At 39.1% G+C, this 23,948-nt stretch overlaps 1 protein-coding gene across 2 annotated transcripts in view; it reads right to left on the minus strand.

The window, feature by feature from the left end:
- Positions 1-708: 708 nt before the first annotated feature.
- LOC117403253 (chloride intracellular channel protein 5-like) overlaps positions 709-23,948 on the minus strand; it is a 45,418-nt gene continuing 22,178 nt past the window's right edge. For both annotated transcript variants that reach the window (XM_059023764.1, XM_034005268.3), the window contains exons 2-6: positions 12,084-12,193; positions 10,375-10,500; positions 9,491-9,597; positions 6,951-7,132; positions 709-5,132 (exon numbers count right to left, since the gene is read on the minus strand). In XM_059023764.1, coding sequence (XP_058879747.1) covers positions 4,968-5,132; positions 6,951-7,132; positions 9,491-9,597; positions 10,375-10,500; positions 12,084-12,193 — 690 coding nt within the window. In that variant the 3' untranslated portion in view covers positions 709-4,967. The remainder of the gene's footprint in view (positions 5,133-6,950; positions 7,133-9,490; positions 9,598-10,374; positions 10,501-12,083; positions 12,194-23,948) is intronic.

Below are 23,948 nucleotides of genomic sequence, written 5' to 3' on the forward strand. Positions count from 1 at the left end.
TACAAAGCTTTGAATGTTTAGATTTAGTTGAAGTCTCAAGACACATTTAGGGGATAATTAAAGTGTTGCAATCAATCTAGGCACATTTCAATTTCACAAAATAGATGGAAACATCAGCATAGATATATTATTCTTGAATTGTTATTGCTGGCAACCCAAGCATAAAATAAATACCACTGTAGAATGACACACCCAGCCACCCATACACACACGCACACACACAGTCATGTTTTATATCCTCATGAAGGCTTAGCAATAAAACCCAATACTTCAGAAAAATGATTGAAAAATGATTTTAAAAAAAAAGTAGAAACTAAATTATTCAGAATTAAAAGTTTTCTATTACATTAACTTTCATCAACCAAATACAGTTTTATTTACGCTGCACACAAACACACACACACGCACGTACACACACACACACACGCACGTACACACACACACACACACGCACGCACACACACACAATGTACACAGCCACCTTTTCTTCTGTGTGTGGCATGTAAATGTAGAATTAAAATACTATGCAGGGGCCCATTCAGCAGAATTGCACGTACAGGTAATTGTGTGCAGATCACACCGTTTGAACCTAAAGTGAACAATACGCCTTAAATCTGTATTTATTGTAAAAATGCTGTAAAACTGATTTAAAAAATAATGATAATAATAAAAAAAAACTATGGAGAGACATTTAAAAACACACTTATATTTTTTAAATTAGTTATGATGAATTTATTGATGTACAGACAACTTGTTTGAGAGCCTGCCAGGTTAGAGAGAATTTAACAATTGAGATTAAGCCACTCGGATTGACACCCTAGGCCCTTCATTGAATGAGGGATCTTTAGACACAGGATATTGAACTGATGTCATAGCCCTTACTTCTTTGTAAGAATAAACTGATCGCAGTCTCAAAAGAAGCTTAAATGCTTTAACACAGTTTTGACAACTGCTGCACCAGCTCATCAGCACTTTGTAACCCGTATAGAATATAGTGATTGCAAGCCAGCTTCACATGCTATATACTGTATCTGGATGCTATGTAAAGAGCTATGGATTCTGGTATTATGTCCAATACGATACTAGCACTCAGTGGTTTTTTTTTGTGTGTGTGTGTGTGTTTTTGTAAAAGATAAATACACAGAGAAGGCAGTCCTTCAGTAATTGTGAAAATAAACACTTTTATTTCAGCAGCTGCCAGGACAGAAAGGTTTACCATTCACTGTCAAACTGTTGTAAACGTTTGTGATTCTATTTCCATGTCGCTCCAACAGCTTCACATGCGCGCAAACCAATTGTTATTGGTCATCCCCGTCCTATATATGTGACCCAACCAAATTAGGGGGAAGGAATTATACTTCATAAGGCTTATTAAAACGATCCCTCCAGAGGTCTGTAAACAATGATGAAGAACTACAGACTCAGGTGAGACTCATTCCAGGTCTGATAACTCCTGTAACAGTCTGTTCAGAGCAGACATAGCAAGAGCCTCATTTGCCAGATTGCTGGCACCTGATTATTTTAGTAGTTAATAACTAATCTCAGAATGGGTGAAATATGTTACTGGGGCAAATTACATTTACAATTTTTCTTGGTTTTTTTTGTTGTTGTTCTGGGGAGTCTAATTTCACCTAGGAATGGGTAACTCAAGAAGAAAAGTCAAATTCAGACTGGAAGACTTTGAACCAAAGAACAATACTCATCCACAACATGTACCTGAAAAACATACATGTATGTACATCTAGAACCTCAGACTCATTCTCACCTATTACAAGGAAACCATGAACGTAGCGATTCAAGAAAAAGCCATTGTAAGATACATAATATAAATGGTTATAAAGAAAATAAAGTAGCAGAAAGGATGTTAGAGTGTTTCTATAAAGACATCATAGTCTTCACTAAGAACAGACCATTAAATGTTTTCTTCCAAAAGAACATCAAATACAGAGATAATTAAATGATTCATGTCTGATTCATGTGCAACAACTGAAGCAGGGTGACGACTTGCAAAGAAAGCCATCAGCTCGGTCTTGTCAGAATGTGCCGAGGTGCAATGGTTGTTCTTATGAAGTGGCTTTTAATTCTCCCCTTCCATTTACAGACTTGTTCTTGTAGGAAATTAGACTAATTGGCAAAGAACAACCATGTCAAGTTTCAGACAAAGAGACTTCCCTTCACTTCATAAAGAGCTTAACTGTTTTATCAGGGTTTATCACGTCGCATTTAAACAGCTTATAGTTAAAGCATATTTGGGAGAAACATCTTTGAAAAAAAAATACTTCATCAAAGGCATTCAGCTCTTCAAGCTTTTTTAAGCAATATGATCACTCAGGACTGTCAGTGTACTACCAGATAGTGATTTTCTTTTTTTTTTTTAACCAAAACTGTATTCACAAGCAGAATAGCAGGTCTGGGACAAATTTTGTAAAACTAAACTAATCTAAAACAAGAGTTTAACTGGTGTCTGTGTTTATGCAGTGGTTTAGGATGACTTTGAAGTATTTTTCAAGATTTCAATTCGGTGTTGTTCAGTAAATGTCCTAATGCCACAGTAAAGATACAGCAATAGACAGACACTCTGCAGCAGCGGCTACCAAACTTTTGATTGTCGCGTACCCTCTTCCAGACCTATCAACTGTCTGTGTATCCTTAGCATACAGGCTTATATTTAAATGTTATTTTTAATATATGCTTTCATAATACACATATAATGCACATAAACAATATAATACATACAATATAAATGACTATAACAATATAATACATATAATTCACGCTGTACGGTGATTGGTGGCAGGGGCTCTGTACGTCATTGTCTCTGTGTATCTTTGTTCTCATTGGTACTTCTTGGAGGTTTGCAATAAACGTGTGCGCCACAACCCAAGTGCCTCGCAGCTGCATGATTGTCTTGCACCGCACAGGCTCTCTTTTTGTTTCTGAAACTAACTAGTGTCACGTGCCTTTCATGCCAGAAATTAAAAGGAATTCCCAATGAGTTGTAAAGCTTTGTCTGAGTATAGCAAGTCTTATGAAAATGCAAACAATACCCCACCATTACACAATTTGTCCCGCGTACCCTCTAGACCTCAGGGGTACGCATACCGCAGTTTGGGAACCGCTTCTCTACAGAACCTTAAGTTAATTAATCGAATCAGTGGAACAGTAGAAAAGGAGAGTCACTATCCATAACCTTGCATGTGTTAACGCATTGTGTGTGTCATTGCCCCCCTAGACACATTGAACATTTTTTCTTACTTGTACTTGATATATATGTTGATGCCTTTTGTTGGCCCACTAGTTTGTTTACAACACAAGCTTTCAAGACCATTTCCCTTCATCAGATGGAAGTGTATTTGTGAAGACTTGCTGTTTAGTAATGCCAGAACAATTTAATCTCAGTGCTTGTACGGGTATTGGGAAGGCAGAAATAGGGGTGTCAAGACAGGAATTAGCATGGGTAGGGTTACCATATGACTCCATGGACACTAGGGCAGTTTAGGGCAGTCCAGGCTTTTCAACATACCCCAATGCATTCTGGTAAGTGTAGTCCTGCTGTGAACAGTACCTGAGTCAGGTAACCGCAAGCATGGGAAGCAGAGGGCTGGGGTCAGATGTGTCTAAGATGTATTTAGACTTTGTGACTGAGCAGTTTAATTAGGCCAGCATTTCAACAGGTTCCTCCAATCCATCCTTTTTTATTTATTTGTTTTTTGAAAGGCGATAACATCTAAACCAGAACCAAACAACTAAATATTATAACTATAGGTCTCTTGAGCACATGCTGTTTGTTTTCCATTTTGTAACATTAACATGGATTACATTACTGACTGGAGTCAACGCTTTGAAAATCTGACCTACTATTTCATTTTCAATAGCAATGCTTCAAAATCATCAAAACACCAACTTTTTGTTCATCTAGCTAGCAAACTTAGTTTTAGCTGAAATAAATCCACTGAGCCAAATGTGGTCAATAAAATAATATATATCTTCAAAATAATGAGTCACTATATACAGTATAGACCACAAAAAGTTACCCTAGCTAGTTATTATATAATATATACAGGCAGTATACTGAACCACTGTCCATTATATACTGTATATTTGCTCTAGCATTGTCCATTATATACTGTGTACTTTCTCTATTTATTATTATTATTATTATTATTATTTGTTTATTTAGCAGACGCCTTTATCCAAGGCGACTTACACAGACTAGGGTGTGTGAACTATGCATCAGCTGCAGAGTCACTTACAACTACGTCTCACCCGAAAGACGGAGCACAAGGAGGTTAAGTGACTTGCTCGGGGTCACACAGTGAGTCAGTGGCTGAGGTAGGATTTGAACCGGGGACCTCCTGGTTCCAAGCTCCTTTCTTTAACCGCTGAACCACACAGCCTCCTAGCATTGTCCATTATACTGTGTATCTGAGACTGCTGCTCAACCACCCCGCTGAGAGATGAGAGTTTACTTGAAAACAGATGTGGGATCACTTTCCAAGGCTGCAGTTAATATTGTTGGCAGATTAAGGTGAATGCTATAAATCAGTAAGGACACATATAAAATAAAAATAATAATAATAATAATAATAATAATAATAATAATAATAATAATAATAATAATAATAATAATAATAATAATAATAATAATTTATTGAATGTGGCACTCCTTTTTAATTGAGATGTAGGAGCAATCAAAGAATGTATAAAGATGAAAGCTTCAGACTCCAGCAGCAACACTGCTGTATCCAGGTTAGTACTCATTTCAATGACAAGAAATAAACACAATTAAACACTGGCATAGTTGTTTGTTGGGTCACACAGCTAACGAAACAGGGTTTGTCCCAGCCAAACAAATGTTGATATTGATAAATGTTGATGCCAACAGAAACAAAAGTCAACAGCAACCAGTTTGAAAAGGTTAGGCTACAATATATAGCATTTGAGCTGTTCCTTCCAGTGCTGGTTTTCTATTGAGAGAGCCTCTTCGCCACATCCATGTATGCCATCTCAATCTCCTTGTCTGCAGCACACGTGTTGGTGAACTCATCCCTGGTGTAAGCATTCTGCAGGTACCGCCACACTCCTGTCATGTCCGACGGGATTTCATAGTTGCGATATGTTTTCGCTACAATCTAAGACATTACAAACACAAAAACAATACAGTCAACTCTCGTTAATACGAATTTCAAGGGACAAGCAAAACAAATTGTCTTATCAGTAATTGTTATTATAAGTTACTGTCTAAAGAGGCGTTCACACCGGACGCGGTGCGCATACCGCCTGCTTGCGTGCCGCGCTGCAGTACTGTTCACACCAAACGCGGCAGGGTAAAGTCAGTGGGCGGTCCGTTGTTACGTCACGGCTGCAGGTACAGTGGCTTTTGGTTACCGAGCAACAAACAGTAAATGCCAACGGGAAAATAAAACTCTTTTGACAGAATTGAAGACACTGACAAAAGACAAAACTGAAGAGCGAAACATTATAAATATTTTTTTATAAAACCTAATTGTAACCCCCACAATCCCCCCCTCCTTTTGTATTAATGTTGTTAAAAACTGTTAAAATATAATATATGTACACCAAATAAATCGTTTTGCTTTATCTTTTTAAAGTTTGTCTGCAGTTAATTTATCAAAAACAAATGCTTACGGTATAGTAGCAGGTGCATAATTATTTTCAATGTGGAGTTTAGCACAAAAAATATATATTACCTCATTTAAGCAATTATGTATATTTAATAATCACTCAGTAATCCCATTGGTACACCCACAGACCACCATTCTACATCTTTTTTTATTAATATCTCGGTAACTATTAATTGTTGTATTATACAACGCTGGGAAATCTGAAATTAAAGCAAGCAGCTTTTCCTCCATTTTATTTTTTTTATTTCTTCCTCGCAAAGGAACCTCCTACTTTCCCCTGATTGGCTGTTGGTAGGTTACGTCACGACGCGGCGCGGCAAAAGTTGAAAATATTTTCTCTCTTGCGCGTCCCTCTGCCGCTGCGCGTAAACGCCTTCATTGAAAACCATTGCAGTGCCGCGCCGCGTCCGGTGTGTACGCCCCTTAAGCCAAATGCACTGTCCGTTTTGTATTGAACACTAAAATTTCAGTTACAGTACAATGAAAAGTATTATACATTTAAAAATAATGAGCATTTTATTGAAAATACGGTTGTCAGCAAACTTTTAAAAAGTATACATTGCAACTTCATATCTGCACGGCCCATTTTGATTCCTGGCATTTTAAACCACACAAGCAAGATGTCCTCAACATCAGAATGGTTGACAGTGTTTGCAGGAATGTTGAAATCTGCAGCACCATCTTTTTTTTTCTTGTATGGTGATGCACTATCGACCGCTTTCCGCACCTCCACTTTTGTTTGCAAGGATAACGCACGTTTTTTTGCACTGGTCACTCCTTTCTGCGAATGACAGTGGCACTGATGCGTGTGCATTGTGGCATCTCAAAATGCATCATAGGATCAGTAGTCTCAAAACAGCACTAAAATACAGAACAGAGGCACTAATCTGGGTGCAAGTTAATACATTTCCCAATATCCTTTACACTCTGCTGTTTTAACGAGGGCAATTAGTTTAATTAAAAAAAATAAATAAAAATCCCTGGAGAGCTTCAAAATAATTCACACAAATTTGTGTTAAGTGAATTCGTATTTTAAGAAGTAATTTACTATAAGAGACTGCTAAATTTGGCAATGTAGAAAATTTGTAGGATCAGGATATTTGTTTAATCCGGGTTTGTCTTAATGAGAATTGACTGTGTGTGTGTATAGATATATAAGATATACTGTCCTCTTGTTAGAGTCATCAGTGTCATGAAGAAGTAGATCGTTCATCACCGCGACATATTCTGTAGATGCGCCGTGTGTGATGTGACAGCGAGACTCTCAGGACTCGTGTGTGTTGTTTCTTTTTCTCCACTCCTTACCTTCACTATATGAAGCTTTGGCAGGAGATTACAGTCCGCGAGAGTCAGCTCGTCTCCATCCAGGAACTTGCGTTTTGACACGTTCACATCTTCAGCACTTTCCGTGTCGATCTCCTCGGGGAGCGCAGTGTTCAGGTAACTATCCAGCTTCCTCAGTGCCTTGGACAGGGCCTTCTCCAGTGCTGAAAAAAAAGACTTTCTGTGAGTTCACTGTGAGATCATTCTCCCTGGCAAATACCCATTTAGAAAGCAAGGTGATATTATGTTACACGTTACTTTTGTCAGATTACGTTCAATTGTATTGCAATGATATCTGACATGTTGAATTTATAACACTGATTACACTATGTAACACAATTTTTGTTCCTGGGTAGTAAGTGTTATTTCCTAATTGCTTATGCCTCAGAAGTATAGAAAATGGCTATTATTCCCCACAAACTTTGCTTTTGTGACCAGGACAGTGATATTTTGAAATTTACCTATTTCCAATGAGAAAAAGGGCGAATTTGTGTCTTTTTGTTCACATAAAGTCAAAAAAAAACAACATATGAATCCAAATTAACATGTAGTTATACTAAAGTAATACAAAAATGACTACAAAAGATTTAGAAGTGAGTAGTTTTTCGAGATTTACGATTATACTGTAAATCACTTTCACGAATCAGCCCCCAAATGTAGTCTCCCATCATGTTCTCGTTATACTGTCCTTGGTAGCGGCGTTCAAAGTCCAGTATATCCTGGTGGAAGCACTCGCCTTGCTCCTCCGAGTACGCTCCCATGTTCTCCTTGAATTTATCAAGATGAGCATCAAGGATATGGACTTTGAGGGACATCCTACAGCCCATTGTGCCGTAGTTCTTCACCAGAGTCTCAACCAGCTCCACATAGTTTTCGGCCTTGTGATTGCCCAGGAAGCCCCGAACCACTGCGACAAAGCTGTTCCAAGCCGCTTTCTCCTTACTAGTAAGCTTCTTGGGGAATTCATTGCACTCCAGGATCTTCTTTATCTGTGGTCTGACGAAGACACCGGCTTTGACCTTTGCCTCAGACAGCTTAGGGAAGAAGTCTTGAAGGTACTTGAAGGCTGCCGACTCCTTATCTAGAGCTCTGACAAATTGTTTCATAAGGCCCAATTTGATGTGCAGTGGTGGCATCAGCACCTTCCGGGGGTCCACCAGTGGCTCCCACTTGACGTTGTTCCTCCCCACAGAGAACTCGGTCCGCTGTGGCCAGTCCCGCCTGTGGTAGTGCGCCTTGGTGTCCCTGCTGTCCCAAAGGCAAAGATAGCAGGGAAACTTGGTAAAACCGCCTTGGAGACCCATCAGGAATGCCACCATTTTGAAGTCTCCTATGACCTTGATGCCATCTCAGAAAAATGCAGATATGTATCCACTTAGGCAGCTGGAACTAAACTGAACTGGTGGGCTTAAAGCCCCTGTATTTATACTACTATTTATATTACTGGAAAGTTCTAGAAAGTTCTAGAAGTTACTCCAAGTTTACTCAGCACTGAATCTATCTGGCATGTTCTGGAAAATAGGTAAATTTCAAAATATCACTGTCCTGGTCACAAAAGCAAAGTTTGTGGGGAATAATAGCCATTTTCTATACTTTTGAGGCATAAGCAATTAGGAAATAACACTTAATACCCAGGAACAAAAAGATTTGTTACACGGTGTTATTGCTTGCAATAATTTTACCTTGAAACCTGACAGGAAAGTTTAAATAGTGCTCTCTCTGGTTGCTGAGCAAATCACCACTTCACTGCAGGTAAGTGAATTTCCACTAGGTGGCAGCAAAATAAAACAAACAGTTGACCATACAAGAAAATGCCTCCTATTCTATGAAAATATAATTTTGTAAAGTACCATTAGAGTAATCACGCGTAAGAACAAAAGATGCCAAAAAGCAGATGGTCTGTGCATGATGACTGCACATAATGTACACTGCTGGTAACTGAAATAAATATAGTAAGTTGTGATTATCACAAGCTCATGTATTTATAATGTTTATAATGCCTGTAAATTGAAATTTACATTGTATTACATTTTTTCGCCTTTGCATTTTGAATTCAATGTGCTTGTTTGATTGATGTTAACACACTATACTTCTTGCCACTCAGCATGAACATTTGCATGTCATAGGAAGATCCATATGAGTATTGTAGAAGGCATTCAGTTCCACCCCTGATTGATGAAGTGTGAATGCTGTAAGTGGGTGTCTGCTAATTATCCACAAATGGAACCTTAGCGTGCAGAGCTGCGAGTGGCTAGCCAGTCACGTAGGCATGATTAGGAAAGAGAAGAAAAAAAAATAAGTACAAATAAATAACAGAAAGTAAAGACGTGAGAAATAAATACACACTACTATCTAAGATCCCCTTGGTAGTCATCATTAGATATTTAAGAAGGTGCCTATCAATAATAGTTTTAAAACTTTAACCACTCTTTTGATGAAGGATAATTTTTGTACAACATGTATTAAACTGTTTAATAAAATATTATATTGTATCATAAAGTACTATAAATCTGCAAACTCACATTCATTGGCCTCTGGTTTTGTGTTCTTTATAAATGCTGAGAACTTTGCAAAAATGTCATTTCCTGCAGTGTTGGATTCTCGCTGTTTAGCAGCAAGCTTGGGGTACCTGATGAAAAAAACACAGAATAAGTCATTGGTCCACATCACAAAACAGTCAACCAGGACTGAATAGCAGGGCATGCTCAGGAGCCCTGTAGAGCTCTGAAGGGACAATGTGCCTGACTGTCACCAGTACAAAATACTGATTCCAATCACAACACTATATTACAACACTCTTCATACTTTGCACTTGGTAGTTTTCTCAAGCCCAATGCAGTCATGGATGTACTGTCACAAGTGTAACTCAACTAGAAACCATGATCATAGGTCTTTTAGGCTATTCTTTGTTCTAACTCTATGAAACAGAATTTGTGTTTCTGTTAAGAACTGCGATGTGAGAAGTGTCCCTTTCATCAACAAACAGCACGACTCACACATCATAAGATTTCTGCAAATGTTTTTTCACATGTTAAGACTTTTAACAGAACTGCTGTAAACTGTTTTTTTTTGTTTGAATAAACAAGATAAGTTCCAAAGACATATCCTTCGATAGGTGTTAGTTATATGAAGGCGTAGGGTACAGTGTCCTACTTTCATAGTATCTAACTTCTTGGAATGTCTGTGGCTATAGACTTCATTACATCAACCAATCAGAAAACAGTCATGCAACTCATGCAACAGTAAGTCGCTGAGACCTATATTGCAACTGGACCAAATGCGGTCAAGCATTGTCCTGCAAATTTGTTGTTGCTGTAATTTAGTTGTATACTGCAACCAGGACACATTTCACTCGAACTTTAAAGTGCTTAAGGTGCCCAAGCAGTAAGGCAGTGTTTCCACCTACTTTGGCGGTGCAAGGACTTCCTCCAGAAACTCCTCGATTTTGTTGATGTCAGTCTTGACCTCGCCATTAAAGGTCAGGAAAGGTGGATGAGTCCCTGGGGCCAGATTATGCAGGTCTGCGGGTTTTCTAAAAGAAACAAGCAGATTCATTATTGTAAGAATGTTGTGCATCGATAGCATAGCAATTCTTTTTGTTAAGTTTTTTATCTTATTTTTTTTACTTTAGGTATTTATTAAATAGAATAAAACATGTTAATCACTCAACACAAAACAAAATAATCCCTCAGTTGCCATTGTCTACACAATTATTGAGTAACAATCTGACAGTGTGATTTAATACAGAACTGTGGCAATGTGCCCCGCCTGGGAGCTGTCAGCAGGTCCGCTGACAGCATTGCACCTGGCAGTCTTTCTGCTGCCAGGGGTGCTACGGGAGGAAGCAGCCTTTCCGCTGCTGGAGTGTGCCACCCTGCTGTCAGCCTGGCTACTGGCAACATTGCCACCCATGAACCCCTTGAAGTCCCAGTTCTTGGCCCGGGACTTTGAGCGAGACTTTGGGGATTTTAAGGGGGGAGGTGGCCATTGAGGCCGTGTGTGCTGCGTACAAGGGGGGGATATGTGGCAATGTGCCCCGCCCCTGTGTGTATTTCTATGTTATATGTTACATGTGGTGTGTTAATGTTGGTGTATAGATATTGCTGCACAGGATATAAATGGGTGTGTGTGTTGCATGGGTTATTTAAAATGTATAGCTGTATTTAGGCATGGGGCTTGCACTTCACTTCACGTGCATTTAAAGTATGTAATAATATGTGAGCATGGGGTTGCACAGAATTAGTTCACGTGCTGGGATTCAAGTGAATAATTAATTAGTAATTGAATCCCGGCACAACAGTATATATAGATGCACGTTTCACTCACTCGGGGTTGTGTGTTCGGTGAGTGGAGAACGGGTGTGAGGAAGGAGAAAAAGTAAAGACAAGAAAAGTCTGTTTACTGTTTTGTCGTTTTGTTCATCTATTTATTTTGGCCCAAAGTGCCGTGTGCTGTTTTTTTGTTTAAAACCTTTTATTTTGTTCATTATTAAACACGCAACAGCGCAATTCACATTTCACTTTGCAGGACTGTGTGTTTCTTCCGGGTCTGACGTCACCACTACAGCCTGCTTGTCACAAGAACCTGTCATGATCAAGCTAACTAAATGCACTCATGTATTACATGTGATTATTTGTCTTCCCTTTCTTTCATCCTTTTGATATGAAATCACTTTGATTTCACGTTGCTTCTTTCCTTAGAAATGCTGCATAACTGCAGTGAATTGCTGCAGGGAATTGTAGTCCTAGATGTAATCTTTGAATAAACTCAGTAGCTCTTAAGTTCAGTCTAAGAAAAGGTCACCTGCCGAATCAGTTTCATTAACTAGTTTCGCGACATTTTTTCATTGTGAGTTTACAGAAATGTGACAGCATTGATTGGTACTCAATTGTAAACGTGAGGAAAAGGCAGCTTTTCATGTTCTGAAATCAGCACATTAATTAATAGGTTTGTTTGGTTTAATTTAATACCTGCCAACAAAAAAAAAAAATCACACATTTATCCTAAAATCCGAGTATTGGCCACCCCTGCTTTCAAGGCCTGTTTATATGAGGGTTGCGCTGTTGACTACACACATGGACACATGGATTTAATTAGCCTGATACAGATATTTACCTTTTTAAGTCGACGGTGGTGACGTTGAAGACAACCCCTTTGAGCCAGAGGATCATGAAGAGACGTTGAGAGAAAGGACAGTTCCCAATGCTTTCTCCATCACTGCCAGCCTGAAATACACAACCGGCTAACAAGTCAGTTCAACGCAGCAGCTTAATACCAGCCATCTACATGCATTTCATTTGATTACTGTTTCAGATCCTTCACATGGTTCACTGATCAACATATTTATCACTGAACTCGACTCGAGGTAAATATTGTACCCCCCCCCCCCCCCCAAGCTTCATTGAACGGAAGCTAACCTTGTGTATGTAGAAACAAATAATAGGGCTTCCAATTTCGAACAGCAATACCTTAACAAGCATGTCTGTGACATTCCAGATGACATATTCAAAATTAGAGCCATCAGTAACATGAAATAAGAAGATTACCATGACCTACAGTATTGATACACTGTGTTATTATGTGACAATGTGTGTCTCACACTATGTGATCATACACTGTATACTTAATTACACTTTTGAAGGTCTCTACCGACAGAAAACACTACCTTTTAAACTAAGTTGCATGTCAAAATCAGAAATGCACTGTTTTATCTTTTAAAATGGATTCATTCATTTGTACAATTGCCATTTATTTTGCTTTTGTTACTAATGCTATCCCTTTGTTCCATAGTTCTACTGTAATATTTCATTTGTAATAAACATTTCTTTACCTATCGAGTGTAACTTAAAAGAATGCAAAATAAAGATTTAATTGATAAAGCATTACACTGTATTTACCAATTACCCACAGAAAATATCATTTCCAGAGCCTGCTGCACGCATTGCAAAGCATGTCAGTAACAGAAGTCACACACACATTTCTTCTTATAACAGTGGATACAGTATTTAATGTTAGTTTGAACTTCTAGTCACATAATTACAGCCACTCCAACGAGAGGCATCTCAAAATATATATTATTGAAAATGATAGCTGGTAAAAACAAAATGCCACGTTACATTTAAACAGCCATTTATATCCACTTTGTTACAACACAAGGTTAAAAGAGCAATCGGATCTACAAAAAATACTTCAAAAAGGGAATCCCGCTTTGAAAAAATGAAGCCAGACATTCCTGCTGCATTTGGTTTTGTGTTACCAAATCCATTATGTACAGCACAATACTGTAATTCACTCTTTCTAGCATGCATGTAGTCTCCTGGTGTTAACAGAAGCCTATAAGTCTTTACCATTTCACTGCTAATCATGGCAAAGTCTTGTCCCAATGATAATTAGCCTTGTCATGCACTTTATTATGGACAATAAAGCTTGTATCAGTGTGTAATGAACGAAGAACAAACCCTGAGGCACATAGCAACAACACTGCCTTTTCCTGGTCAGGTGTGGTACCGATGAAATCTATGTGGTCACTGAAAATAGCATGTTAGGTCTTTTAAAATTGAGCTGTATTCATTGGCAGTGATTGAGATTTCTTAAATATATATATTTTTTGCCGATGTGCATTTTATGTCAAAAAGTCATGCTATTTAGGTTGTAAAACGATCCAGTACAATGTGATCTACACCTACAGCATATAGAGCAGCACCTCCTAAAAAATGCCCATTTATAGTTTAATGAAAAATCGTCAGCTGATACCATGCTTGGCGCTAAACTGACGATGTTGATCATTTATTACCAGCCGTTGGTTTTGGTCAGGTACTTTATAGTAACACTTTTAATAATGTGTTGCAATGTGCTAAATGCGCAGGTGGTGTTGATTTATATTAAGTACGTACATGGTAATGAGGCCAGTAGGTGTAACAAATGCAGCTGCTATATGGGTGGTTACCATGGGTTACATTTTACATGTAACTTTCATTAATACAATTTGACGGCAAAACCTCTGAAATCTCATGTTGTGTTTGGGTAAGAATACAAGTCAAAGTTAGCATAATGTCTACTGTACTACTGTACTAAACGGACAGGTGTTGAAGACATCTGAGGTGCCATTTTGTGTTAGCTTCAAACAATTCTCCTTAAGAAGTCAGAAGGACACACATTCATACTTTTTTTCCAAACATTTGTGCCACATTAAACAGTTGTTTTATATCTCTGAAGTTTAATCTGCAGCAGGGATCTCTACAGTACATGCAAAATATACAGTACAAGGGAATGAATCTCTGCCAAATTTCCATATCTTTGTACAAGGTATCAGGTTTTCAAATAACAACATGATACAGGAGTAGAAAGTTAACACTGAAACTGGAAACTTGGAACAGGCTGAATTATACATGAACATTCCATTACCTGCTTCATTAGGCCTTCTATCTCTGGTGCAAACTGAGCAGTCACAGATGAGCTCTGAATCATATTATTTTTAAATTCCATGAACCAATAACATGAGGTGCTAAAACCCATGAGAAACCAATCTATTGGATATTTTACACATCATTAAACTGCTGAGAAAAAGGTGGAACTAATTATTATACTAGTTGATTCATTCTTATAGAAATACCAATAACAAAATGAGCAAGCTAATCTGCTTGCATAATAGGCCCAATTACAATGATCTGATACAATAAACTGGGCATAAAGAAAAAATTATAATTTGCATCCTCCTGATATTCAATCTGTTTTGTTGGAAGCCTGCTTTTATCCAGAGAATAAAAGAAAAGCACAATTGTAACACAATACAGCCGCAGGATAAATAGTCTATCAAGATCTAGAAAATGAGTGGCAACAATAGCAGTCATGTGTCAGTGGCTCTGTGGCGGCTCTAATCTGACAGGCGCTTGTGCGAGTTCATCATAGAAGAAACTAGAAGAAGAACCAACTGTCAATTACTAACAGACAGCTTGGCTGAACTGGCACATAACATTTTAAGCATGGCTAGATTTGTTTTCCTCTTTCATGGCAAGATTTAGGGCTCTGTTGAAAAGAATGGATATCCTATGTATTGATAGATATACAGTCGCAGACTTTAATTTATATCTTTCAATAGAACAATTAGAAATTATAGAAATCACTTTCTTTGCGTTTTTTTCATTTTTTTTAACGGCCCAAATACTTTTGATATATATCAGGGTGGTTCAAATCAGGTCACCCGGTAGCAAAATGTGACCTTTAATTTTAATTTATAATTTTAATATGGCGAGTAGATTTTACCATAAAGTCGCCAGCATTTACAACAACAGAACTTTGGTTCTGTAATGAAGGCTTTCTGCTTAACTGTCAGAATCTGCACTGCCCTATTGATCTTGCAGAGCCAATCCTTTCGTTGAACCAGCCCCCTTTTCTTGTTTCCATATTTTCCATGGATTTGAAAATGGGAAGAGCCACTTATAGTGGCGCTTCCCATTTTCGTGTAGTTCTTGTACTTCATAAAAGTTTTTGACTTCTTCATCCAAACAGCTTGTTGTTGGCGCATATACTTGGATGACCTGAAGTTCATACTTCCTTGAAACTTTCACTATCAGTCTTGCAGACCTCTCTGACACGCTGTCAATCTCTACTACGTTATTCTTGATTCTCTTGTGGACAATGAATCCAGTGCCTCCTGTTCATCCATATGTAGTGCCTCGGTAGAAGAGAAGATGTCCACTCTTGAGTTCTAGTAGTCCTTCATCTTTTCGCCGTACTTCTCTGAAAGAGATCTGCAGTTGTACGTGGCCAGGGTCAGTGTTCTGTAGCAGCCTAAACTCGTAACCCGGTGATTCTTAGCAGACCTCTGCCTTCATGCCTAACTGGCCGCTGCCTTGGTCGTCGGCAATCCAGCCTCCGGGGAATGAGGGCCATGTTTTTGTCTGTGCTTTCATCATGGGGGGGTTGGTCATAACTCGTCACGCTAGCCAGGCGGGTTGGTGAGTGCCCCTTCCCTTTGGCCGAGCATTGCCCTGTGCACACTAGCATTTTTATAATGGTATCATTGTGGAACCATACCAAAACAGTACTGAAACATCTGTCCAGACTGGAGTTCTTATCGGTTTCGCACCGATATAACTGTATTGGTACAAAACTCAAAAAAGAGCAGGTTTCATACCGGTACTGTTTCGACACGACTCGGAACAGCTTAAGTGTGGACAGTTAAACCAACACGGTATCGATACAGGTAAGTGTGGACAGGTAAACCAACACGGTATCGATACAGGTAAGTGTGGACAGGTAAACCGACACGGTATCGATACAGGTAAGTGTGGACAGGTAAACCAACACGGTATCGATACAGGTAAGTGTGGACAGGTAAACCGACACGGTATCGATACAGGTAAGTGTGGACAGGTAAACCAACACGGTATCGATACAGTTAAGTGTGGACAGGTAAACCGACACGGTATCGATACAGGTAAGTGTGGACAGGTAAACCGACATGGTATCAATACAGTCAAGTGTGGACAGGTAAACCGACACGGTATCGATACAGATAAGTGTGGACAGGTAAATCGACACGGTATTGATACAGGTAAGTGTGGACAGGTAAACCGACACGGTATCGATACAGTTAAGTGTGGACAGGTAAACCGACACGGTATTGATACAGGTAAGTGTGGACAGGTAAACCGACACGGTATCGATACAGTTAAGTCAATATTCTGAAGCACAAACACGTCTTGCTTTACAGGCTGATAACAAATAAGTGTCCTAGTGACCGACATTCAATATTTGTCAAAAGTCACCATAATGCCACCAAGATTCTTTTGGAAATAGGGATAGGTTGTCGCAATTTTGTACGTTGTTTCCCAGTAATGGGCTCCCGTTCCCTGCAGAGGTATTGAAAAGTTGCCTTGGACAGTCTTACATTTTCTATTCAGTCTCTATTCTCCAAAAATTAAGCGCATCAAAAACCATAAATAGATTGCCGTTGTTTTGTCCAGACTCTGCGGGGGTCTCTTAAAATATTGTAGCGTTCCCCATTGACTGACCCCACAGAGGCACTCCGGACCACATTGTTCAGGTACAAATAAATATTTATTGCCCTTTAACTGTTTACACTGTGCCAGCCCACTCTAACAGTGTACCGGAAAGTTACAATTAGCTCAGCTCTGCCGGGGCTAACCCTGCGCACCCCTATATAATCATTCTCTTATCCCGCCCACGAGAGTCAATCCCCTATCATAATCCCATATTAAACCCGCGAAAACACTCATGGGACCCCCACTTGTCAATCAAGACTAATCCTGTTTCTCCTGTTTCTACAATGGAGGTGATAGCACGTTACACTGCCCCCCTCTCAGACACATTCGTCCCCAAATATGTTAAAATTACATCCCTAGCCAGAGGGGGGACCCCAAAATAAACCACCCTGTGACTCCCGAACCCACCTGGTCTTAACACTCCCCCTAACCTAACTATTTACAATGACAACTTCCCCTAACTCCCCAGGTCCTCCACCGCTGAGGTTGTCAGCCTCGTCCTGGGTAACCATGGTGGCTGGGGAACCCAGCCGACAGCAGAATGGGCAGTCCGTGTGGGCCCTTGTGGCCCTCCTCGGTCTGTGTGGGGCAGCAGGAACCCTCTGCGGTTGAAAAGGACAGGCAGGTCAAGAGGGGGATCTTCCCTCTCAGACAGGGGCACCTGCGTCTCATTCTCTTTAGGCTCTCCAGGACGACAGGGTGCCAGCCGGTCCTGATGAAGGATGACCTTTCGTCGTCTTCCCTTAAGCTGCACCCAGTAGACAACGTCTGAGAGCCTTTCCAGCATGGCACAGGGGCCCTCCCAGGCGCTGGTGAGCTTTGGGCTCCTGCCCCTGATCCTGCGCGGTGAGTAGACCCACACCTTATCCCCAGGTTGCTTTACATTGCCCCTCATAAAAATGGCGTTGTTTTTGACCTCATTGCCCCTCATCCGGTACCTGTCCTGTGAGGACTCAACCACAGCTGTGGTAGCAGTTACATCACTTCCTGTGAAGGCGGGTCTTTCAGTAGCACATATGTCCAACGTGGAGGACGACACGTTAGTTTCGAACACTTGCGGTTTCATTACTGTATGCGCATTTTTCTCAGCCCAAAACACAGTCTCGACCTGAAGCGCAGCTAGCAAGGCTTCTCTCAGTGTTTTAGGCGATTTCAGCTTAACTTGTATGCGCAGATCGGCATAGTCTAAACCTTCTATGAATTGTTCCGTCACAATCTGTTCTTGCAATTCCGACCCCGACCCAGGATACGCTATTCTGAAAAGACGTTCAAGGTCTCCAGCAAACCCCGGCAATGTCTCGCCCACCTCTCTCTTTCTTGCTCTTAACTGCATCCTAGCAATCGCTACTTGCTGTTCTACCCCGTACCTCAGCGCGAGAGCCTGGCAGAGTGCTATAAAGTTACAGCGCTGTTGTGTAGCTACCGTGGCCAGAATATTCATGGTTTCCCCTTTCAAACTTGTAGCCAAGTATGCACCTTTATCCTCCTCAGTCCAGTTATTTAGCTGGCTGACAATTTCGAACTGGGTGATATACGTCTCCCAACTGGACTTACCACTCATGGGACCCCCACTTGTCAATCAAGACCCCCCTAATGTGCTATAGGCAGGCGGGTCCCTAATCCTGTTTCCCCTGTTTCTACAATGGATGTGATAGCACGTTACAATATGTATTCCCAAAGCCGTGATGCAAGCCCGTTGTTTTCTCAACCTCATGCTTTTAAAGACGTCTCTTAATAATGCTTGAACACCAAAACAAAATACTGTACATGGACAGGATGAATTTGAGTACTGAGAAGAATATTCTGTATAAAACAGGCGATGCTACATTATGATTCTTTTGCTATACCGCATATCACTGCCTCACAAAATGAATCGTCAAAGAAATGAACGTGTTAATCACAGAAGTTGACTGCGATTAATTGACAGCTCTAATTAAAATACATATAAATCAAAATCTTTCAAAAAGCAGACCCATCGTGTCTGTCTATACTTGCATTCAGTGATTCCATGTGGCATTGGTATGACTCATGCTGCTGTACGACACCAGAGAGGCAGATTCAGGGCTGTAATTCAACGGTGCAATGTGTGCTATTCTTTGTAGAAGGAACACCCACCTGTAATATTAGAAACTGCTATCAATTCAACAACCTTAGTTAAGCAATAGTGAGTGAGGGACAAAAATGTCAGAGGCGATAAACCTTACAATGCCTCAAAAACAGTAATGCTATTATTATAGTCCACTTTTTTAAGTTGGCAAATCTGTTTCACCTTTCAGGTTACTTGGCAATATGATCCCAGAGAATACACACCAATACCTCAATACTGCTTTTCATAACAACATATCTAACATGCCATCACTTATTTTAATGTTATGCAAAATTAAATGTGTCTCTTACCTATCCTGCAGCATCTTATCTTTTCAATTGAGTGAAAATATTCAAGTTATCGGTAACTTCATTATTATAATTATTTTGAATTTAAACTTAAAACATATTTGAGCATTCACACCCATACTTATTAATCAATCCTTTGTGTTCATTAACATTTGTTTGGGAACCAAAGGTTTAGATCAAAAAGTTAATATACTGTAAAATGCAATAGGACACCAAAGAAGCACCTGTACATGGTCTGAAACACAGCACTCTGAGGGCCTGTATTAAATCAGCAGTTCCCTTTCCTCAAGCAGGATAAAGGTGCATTACAAAAATGCATATTTGCATGTTTTGATGTGGGCTGATTTGAATTACAACTTCAAAGTGCTGCATGAAATTCAATGTCCTTTGCTCTCCCTGCTAAGATGCCACAGCTCCCTGTACTGTACATTTTACTTGACTTCAAATGCTGACCTTGGTTTCACAGAAATCTAACATGTCTTATAGCGCCACTGCTGTTAAGCTCTGCTTTTGGCACTCAGTGGTGTATAGTTGTATATACAATTACACTGCAGTAGATAAAAAGAGGTTCAGTTTATAATATAATGACCCTCACCGTCAGTCTGTGCCAATAGCAGCCACCGAGAAGGACCGCTGTGCCAGGGACTATTTCACAATACTTGTATGTCCTGCTTCACCCTTCTCAATTAAGAACCTGAAGTGAAAGTGCCTTACTTGATTAAATGTGCTGTTAATATATATATATATATATATATATATATATATATATATATATATATATATATATGGACAGCCCATATTTACTGAAATATTTTATTAAATTATATATATTTTTTTCAATGCATTTTTAATTCATGCTTTTGTCTAGTGTGCTCAATAAACACAAAAAGCAAACAAAAAGCCGATTTGGTACATTATTCAGATGCCAAAAAGTTGCATGATCATATCATAATTAGAGAGTTAAAGTCAAGTGTACTTGCACATTTTGCCTTAAGTGGATATACAGTAACCATGGAAAAAGTAGCTCTGTCTCTCAAATGGTTTCTGAGATTTGATGGGTTTACAAACTGATATTAGAATGCTTAATGGACAGCAACCGAATCAACATTCAGCTAATACATTTGGGTTATTTATTACTGTGGTTCAGACTATTTCATGCTTTGGGGGGGCTCTAACTAAATGCTGATCGGCCAACACAGTGGAAGACTAGATCATAAACTGTTCTTAGGTATATTTACCTGTAACATCGAGCCTAGGCAAAAAACCTATTACAGTTTTAAACACAAAAAGTACCCAGTGTAATTGCCTCCTACAATTCAGCAACATCCAATTTAAAGAAGCCAGTAACTGGCAGTGATTGATTTGAGGGTGGCTTTTTAATACAAATCTGGCTGCTTTGTTCATTAGTCGATCCAGTTTTTTTAATTGCTCACCTGAGGCATGTAATCAAACACCATAATCAAACAAGTGAAAAATACAGTTCTTCATACATGATTTCTACTTTGGAGAGTAACATTTTGACACTGATGAAAAAGAAAAACAAGTTTTTGAATGATTTTCTTTGATATAGTTGAAATATGCAAATCAAACTTGAACCGGCTCTCCAGTCAGTGATTGAAGGGTTAACTCTTGTTTCAAGCCTTTAAATGTAAGTCCAAAAACATTAACTTATTTTTTTGTATTATTTTAATAAGATATATTTAAATGTGTGGCAATTGAAAGGAAAGAAAAATATAGCTATTATAACAATGAAATCTAAATCACCCTCCCTTTAAATGATTTTGGTTTTGCATATTTGCATGAAATGCAAAGCAATACTAATAAATAAACAAAGCAATACAGCCAACACTTTATCCTTTAAAGAGGAAAATGCAAAGGTCAAATGATTTTCATTAGATAAAATCTGGACAGATAATCTCAATGAAGTACATTTTGCACAGAAGGGATGGGTAGAGGAAGCAAAGTGATTTATAATCAGAGGCGGGATTATGGGGCCAAGGTGGGGCATTTGTCCCCTCACTTTTTACACAGTAGCAATTTAACTACTCATTCCTGTATTATTAATACTATCTTTAAAACTGTGTTTCTGTGTGATACTAATGTGTACTTTAGATTCATATTTTATGAAAAGCACTAGATTCACTATTGACTATGACAGTTGCATGAAGAAAGAGAAACACCGGTCTCCCAAAGAAGTGATGTAGATCAGTGGTATGGTCAAAGTGTTCAAAATGTTTGCTCCAGTATATTATTAACTATTATAACTATTCCACGTGAATGATACAAAAATGAGAAACAAACAACTTTTTTCCTCCTTTCAAACAATAGGAGTTGAGTATGTTACAGACTGGAGTAAACATGGCACATACTGTATTAGTCCAAAAAAAAAAAAAAAAAAGAAAAGCTATTTATAAACTGTATACTGGATTTCAATACTCAGTTTAGCCAATCAGAGCTTTGCAACTCATGAGGGTTAACCAATTAGAATATGTATGTTTATAGGGCAGTTTCCTCATCTGTGTCCACTTGCACTAGATTATATTAAATTATTGGTAAACACAACGGATGCAGAGATGATTGTGGTAATGGGTGTTATTTTTTTTGGTAATTGATCAGGGGATACAGATTGGTTTACTAGGAATACTGCACACTTATATCATTATTTCACTGTGGTGAAAGCTTGGAGTCAGAAGTTGAATGAAAAAACAAAACACCTACCACTAATAACATACAATGCATGCGTACATTAATGTGTATAAATTACATTAACAGCCCTGGGAAGCCTGTTACTATCATTCTGATCATTGCTGAACTGAAACCTTAATGCTAATTAGGTGTGTGTGCAAGTTGTGCTTTGTTGTTGTTTCAGCTTATGTTTTGTTGGCTTTAAGATTTTTTTTTTTTTTTTTTTTTTTACAGCAGCAGTATTATATTCCAAAGATGGGCCTTGTTACTTTCTGAAAGCACAAGGATACAACAGCCAGGGCCAGCCAGGGAAGTGGTTGGGGGATTCTTTTTCATGAAAGCTCTCAATTTTTACTGGCCTCCACAATCTGCATTCAAAATATGGCTTTGCAGCCCTGCTATAAAATCATGGTCAAACTGTGAGCTGTGAAGTCTTGTGAGCTTTTAATTCAGGCCTACAAAGCCTCATTACCTTTACATGTTGCTAACTAAATAGCCTGGAATTCAGAATAGTAAAGTGGTTAGCACAAATTGCTTATATATATATAGTAGATCCTTCCTAAAGTCCAACTGGTTAGGCATGAAGGCAGAGGGTTCTAAGAATCACCAGGTTACGATTTTAGGCTGCCACAGAACACTGACCCTAGCCACGTACAACTGCAGATCTCTGTCAGGTGAAGCAAGACTTCAAAGGTTGGAAGAAGAACTTGGAAGAATCAAGTGGGACATCATAGGACTAAAGTGAAGTACGGCGAAAAGATGAAGGACCACTAGAACTCAACAGTGGACATCTCTTCTACCGAGGCACTACAGACAGACAAACAGGAGGCGTTGGATTAATTGTCCACAAGAGAATCAAGAACAACATAATAGAGATTGACAGCACGTCAGAGAGGTCCGCAAGACTGATAGTGAAGGTTTCAAGGAAGTATGAACTTCAGGTCATCCAACAACAAGCTATTCGGATGAATAAGTCGAAGATTTTTATGAAGAAGTACAAGAACTACACGAAAATAGGAAGAGCCACTATAAGTTCATCATCGGTGACTTCAACGTCAAAATAGGAGCGCAGCAAGAAGACGAGAATTCGGTCAGCAAATCTGGACATGGCGACAGGAACGAGAGGGGCGACAGACTAGTCGAATTTGCAGCAAATAAGAACTTATTCATCAGAACACCTTCTTCCAGAAGAAACCCATCAGGAAATGGACATGGAGAGGACCTAGTGGAGTTAAGAATGAAATTGACTACATACTCACAACAAGAAACACACTGTACAAGATGTCTCAGTACTAAACAATTTTAACACAGGAAGTGACCACAGACTTGTAAGATGCAAAATACTCACTGGAGAGAGCAAAACTCGTAATGGCGAAATCCAACACAATCAAAGTGCCAAACGACTGGAACAACGCATCGGTGATACTTTTACATAAGAAAGGAGATAAAGACCTCAAGAACTACAGCCCTATCTTATCTTCAAGTGATTCAAACCAGCAACGAGTACGAACTACCACTTTGCTTGGGATTCATCGACTATGAAAAAGTCTTTCACTCTGTTTACACAAGATCTGTATTAAGCTCTCTGAAAAGGAATTGAGAAAATGTACTTGATGAGACTTGATCAGCACCATATACAAGAATGCAACATCCACAGTAAGACTCCATAAAAACAGTGACAAAATCAAGATTAAAAAAGGAGTTCGCCAAGGAGATATAATTTCCCTAAAGCTCTTCACAGCTCTAGAAGACATTTTCAAAACACTAGATTGGGAAAATAAGGGGCTGAAGATCAATGATCAATGACCTATGATTTGCTGATGACAGCCTCATATTTACAACGTGCCCAGAAGAATTACAAACAAGAATACAAGAACTACACAAGGCTAGCAGC

This window comes from Acipenser ruthenus, chromosome 5 (assembly GCF_902713425.1).
Source record: "Acipenser ruthenus chromosome 5, fAciRut3.2 maternal haplotype, whole genome shotgun sequence".
Classification (NCBI taxonomy): Eukaryota; Metazoa; Chordata; class Actinopteri; order Acipenseriformes; family Acipenseridae; genus Acipenser; species Acipenser ruthenus.